General features: G+C 32.7%; 1 protein-coding gene across 1 annotated transcript in view; it reads right to left on the bottom strand.

Annotated features, from left to right (window-relative positions):
• Nucleotides 1-2,780: 2,780 nt before the first annotated feature.
• LOC119575868 (homeobox protein ceh-19-like) overlaps nt 2,781-5,015 on the bottom strand; it is a 19,486-nt gene continuing 17,251 nt past the window's right edge. The window contains 4 exon segments of the mRNA XM_037923406.1: nt 2,781-2,983; nt 2,986-3,051; nt 3,054-3,102; nt 4,645-4,747. Of these exon segments, the coding sequence (XP_037779334.1) occupies nt 2,781-2,983; nt 2,986-3,051; nt 3,054-3,102; nt 4,645-4,747 (421 nt within the window).

Below are 5,015 nucleotides of genomic sequence, written 5' to 3'. Positions count from 1 at the left end.
TATTAAGTGCCCAAATAAAAGTAATAATTTAAAGTAATTTTTTTTTCTCTTTTATATTCCAGAGTGAGGAAAGTCACCCCATTAACTGGAGACCAGAAATCTTAAAGAGAAGAAAGTATTAAGGCTGTAATAGTTAGTATTATTGGATATTGCGTATTGTATTGGATGATTGATATTATATAATGCCCTTTTACATGTAATTGTATTTCTGTCTAATGTGTGGAGGTAATTCACTGTAGGAAGGTTTTACAAGTTTTTTGTTCACGTTTTTGTTTTTTCTTCTTTTTTTTCTTTCTTTTTTCTTTCTTTCTTTATTATTATTATTTTTTTAGTAGTCCTAATACTAATTAGGAAGTCCTGATAGTAATATGTATTTCTTATCATTGTCATTATTATCTATATTATTGTTTTTTTTATTGTTTTCATACCCTCACTTTTTATAGCCAGAATAAGAGTCTACAGTACAATTTAGGAAAGGATTGTCCCCATATATTTTATATTTATATTTGTAAATCTTGATTTTTGTCTAGAATGACAAGCAACTCTTTGCTAAATATTCTTAACAATATGAAATTTTAGTATTTTAAAAAGGTTTTCATGTCCTTGATTGGGGGAAAAACTTTTAGCTACAAACAAGAAGTCTTTGTATGTTTCACTTTGATTATTTGATATTAAAAAGGAAAATATTGGAAATGTTTCTTTTCTACCTTTAATCATTTGTGAATACCATGATTTAAGTCTGTACTGTTTTATGAACTACATTGAAAACTCAAGGTAAAAATGTGCCTACACTGATACTTCTCATGCAGTGAACTGTGGATGTATAACTGCATTTTGCATTTTCCTCTGCATATTTCATATCAACATGATAGTATTATTCAATATTTGGCTCATCTCTAAAATATAATTTGTTTTGTGAATTTTGTTTACACATTGATGGTTACTCTAGCATTAATCACTAAAGATTCAGTTAATAGGCATGAGTTACATGTACTGTTTCCCCATAACTTGTATAATGGGGGATTTTCTTCCCCCAAATACCATTAATATAATTAGTTATCAATATTATTATTATTATTATTAATATTATTATTATTATTATTATTATTATTATTATTAATATTATTATTATTATTATTATTATTATTGTTATTACTATTAATGTTGTGATGATAATGATGATAATTATTGTTATTGTTATTTTTTGTTTTTATTATTGTTAGTAATATTATTATCATTATTATTATTATTGTTGTTTGTTGTTGCCAGTATACTTTTTTACTTTAATCATAAAACCAGAGTCCAACGCTGAAAACTAAAAATGCTGATGATTATCTGTAATGACCATGGTAACTATCATCATGTGAAAAATATTCTTTATTTTATAAGTAAAAAGATGGAAATATTCAAATTCATGATATTTGAAAGTTAGATACTTTAAATAATGTATCTATAGGAAAAGTATTTTGACCAACAAAGCAGCATATGGAAAGGTCTTGATCAAACTGTCAAACATTTTATTATAAATCAATATGCTCAAGTTGGTTCATGCACTGGAAAACACTTTGATGAAAATGAAGGAAGGTGCTCGATTTTCACATTGTTACAGATTTCGGTATAATGACAAGATAAGCACAGTAAGTTCTCCCCTTCACATGTTGTAGATAATAGGGCATGCAATCCAATTACATTGTTTGTAATAGAATTAAGATTCATTAAATGGATCAGCAATTCCTTATCCCATCAGCTTCCCTCTCCAATTAAGATGTTAATGAGGTTTAAAGGTAAGCAAAGAGTCGGGAGGAAAGGACCTTAACGTGAGAGGGGAGCGAGGGAGAGTCGGTGTCTTCTCTCTGTGAGAAATGAGTTAGCGACAGCAGCTGAAAAGATAATTTTAATCTGTTTCAGGGAGTTTTTTTTTTCTTTTCTTTTCTTTTCATTTCTTTTCTTTATGCATTGTTTTGAATATGAGTTATGGAATTAAGTGCAGAGGAATAGTATTGAGTGTACATATGAGCCTGACTGTATGAAAATATGGGCCTGAGGGAGTGACTTTAGGTCTAACTGGAAATATTTACAAGCATATCATGAAAGCTTTAGTCCTTAACAATAAATTATACTCTGAACTCGGATCCAATTATTGCAACCAAAGAGAGAGATGAAGACCACCCCATCAAACTGAAAAATGGTTAAAAAAAAGGAAGTTTCAATTAGGATTGCATATAAAAAACGGGTATTCCATTTAAGGACATTTTAATAACACAAACATTACAGTCTTTAGAACACATGAAGAAAAAGTATTCAAACAACAATCTGGCAGACATTACCATAGAGAATGTGAAGCAACTGATATTGCTGCGCTAAGATTAGTGTAGGCTTAAAATGTGATGATGCATTGCATCGATTAATCTCGTTTTCTCTGTCACAGTAAGTACAAAGAGTAGCTACTGACAAGGAGATACTTAGATATTCAACATTAGAATGAAAAAAAAGAAAATAATGTACCTGTTTAAATTAATGTGTAGGTAAAATAACAAGAAGCTTGTTTTCCGGGTTTTTTTTTACGATCTTTTCCCGATCAGAAAGTAAAAAAGAAAAGCAAAGTGAATCTCGCTGTGAATTTTTCTTAGTGTATCAATGATTATTATTATTATTTTTTAGTTTGGTTGACTTCCAATCTTATAAAATGGAAGAAGGAATCGATCATAATCCTTAAAAGAGAAGGGGGGAAGGGGAGGGGTAGGGATGGGCGGTGAGTGATAAATACTAACGCTAGCTAATTAATGCCGTGGCGGATCGTGGGCTGACGAGAAGGGCGCGGGTCCGGCGGGGACATGGGCGTGAGGAGGGGAGGCGGGGCACGATGTGGGCGTGAGTGTGCGGCGTGAGCGGGTAGTAGGGACCGAGAATGGGCGGGATGGGCGGGAGAGCCGGGTAAGGTGGGGCGGGAGAAGACCCTGCCGTTGGGCCAGCCTCATGCGGCGGCCATCTGTTTCTTCCACTTGGTCCTCCGGTTCTGGAACCAGGTCTTGATCTGCGTCTCCGTCAGGTGAGCGCCTGCGACAGCTCCAGGCGCTTCGACACGCTCAGGTACTTGTCCACCTGAGAAGAGGGGCGGCCGGGGTTAGTGCCGAGAAGTTCGCTGTCATTCATTTTGTTAGCATTATTATTTTATTTTTTTATTATTATTATTATTATTTATTTTATTTATTATTATTATTTTTAATAATTATTTTCTGTTTATTTTATTCTTAATTTTTTACTGTTTTATTTCATTATCATTATTTTATTGTTTTATTTTATTATCATTATTTTTTTAGTTTTATTTCATATTTTTATTGTATAATTTATTATCATTATTTTTATTGTTTTATCCTATTATCATTATTTTTATTGTGTCTTTTTATTATCATTATTTATTGTTTTTACTTAATTCTCATTAATTTTAAAAATATATCTTTATTTTCCTTCCTCCTCTTCTTTTCTTTCTTTGAAACTATGTCGTGGTTTTAATTGACTATGCTATGCATGGATTATGCCCGAGTTAAAGACGTTTACGTGTGTTTTCGGTCTTGACTCGGAGTCGTTTATTGTGCAAGAAGCATTGACCTATGTAGGGCTGTTAACCGTGGGCCATGATATACAGTGTTTTTTTCGTTTATCACTTTTATTAGTCTGCAATAAAATTCTTTCTTTCTCTCTTCTCTCTCTCTCTCTCTCTCTCTATCTCTCTCTCTCTCTCTATATATATATATAATATATATATATATATATATATATATATATATATATATGTGTTGTGTGTGTGTGTTGTGTGTGTGTATACATACATACATACATACACACACCCACCCACGCACCCACGCACACACACACACACACACACACACCACACACACACACACCACACACACACACACACACACACATGTGTGTGTGTATGTATATATTATATATATATATATATCTATATATATATATGTATATATATATATATATATGTATATATATATATATATATATATGTATATATATATATATATATATATATATATATATATATATATATATATATATATATATTTTACACTATTCAGGCCCACGCTGATGTTATTGTGTGTGCTCCTTTCTCCAGATTTGCGTAATCCATGATGCTACAGTAAAAATGGCCAATATAAAACTCTAACGTGAGGTAAATATTACTGATAAACTTGTACATGACACATAGTAATACTGTTATTACTGATAATACTCAAAGAAAAAAAATCCATTATTTATTAGCATTGAATTTTATTAAGGATATAATTCACAATTTCTCATTACAAATCCTAATTAAATGTAGTCTAGATATATATCCTCTTTTCTTTAACGAGAAACGTCACAAAAAACATGCTGCAAATATGAAATACGATTTATGCGTTTGCATAAAGCTGGACCTATTTCTAAAACGTATCCAGAAAGCCACGAAGAATATACTTTGAATAATTATAAATCTCAAATAATTTTTTTTTAAGAATATCTTCCCTGCCTCTGAAACGCATTGAAAACTTTCAACTCTCAACCTTTCGTAGTACAAATATGAAACATACGCATCGAAAAGATAACCCACACCCATCGCTAAAACGTATTCAGAAATCCACGAACCTTAAACTCTGCCTCTAGCCGTTCCAACTGCTTAGCACTGTAGGCTTGTCGAGGTTTCCGGTCAACGCCAGGTTTCCGCGACCTCCGACCGGTGGGCGGGGGGCTGCAGGGAAAAAATGACTTTTTAATGGGCTTCTTGATCCATGCGAAAGAGGGGGGAGGGAAAGAGAGGGAGGGGGAGGAGAAGGGAGAAGGGGGGGAGGAGGAAAGGAAGAGAGAGAGAGGGGGGTGGTGGAGGAAAGAAATAATTTGTACACGTAACTTCATCCAGACTCTCACTGTCAATGTTAGCAGAGCCGTATTTAAACGTAGCTTAAAATTTTTCACATAATTTGTACTGGTGTATTATTGGGGCAGTTTTCAACCAAACG

This window comes from Penaeus monodon, chromosome 8 (assembly GCF_015228065.2).
Source record: "Penaeus monodon isolate SGIC_2016 chromosome 8, NSTDA_Pmon_1, whole genome shotgun sequence".
Lineage (NCBI taxonomy): Eukaryota > Metazoa > Arthropoda > Malacostraca > Decapoda > Penaeidae > Penaeus > Penaeus monodon.
This window is presented reverse-complemented; position numbering and strand designations above follow the sequence as displayed.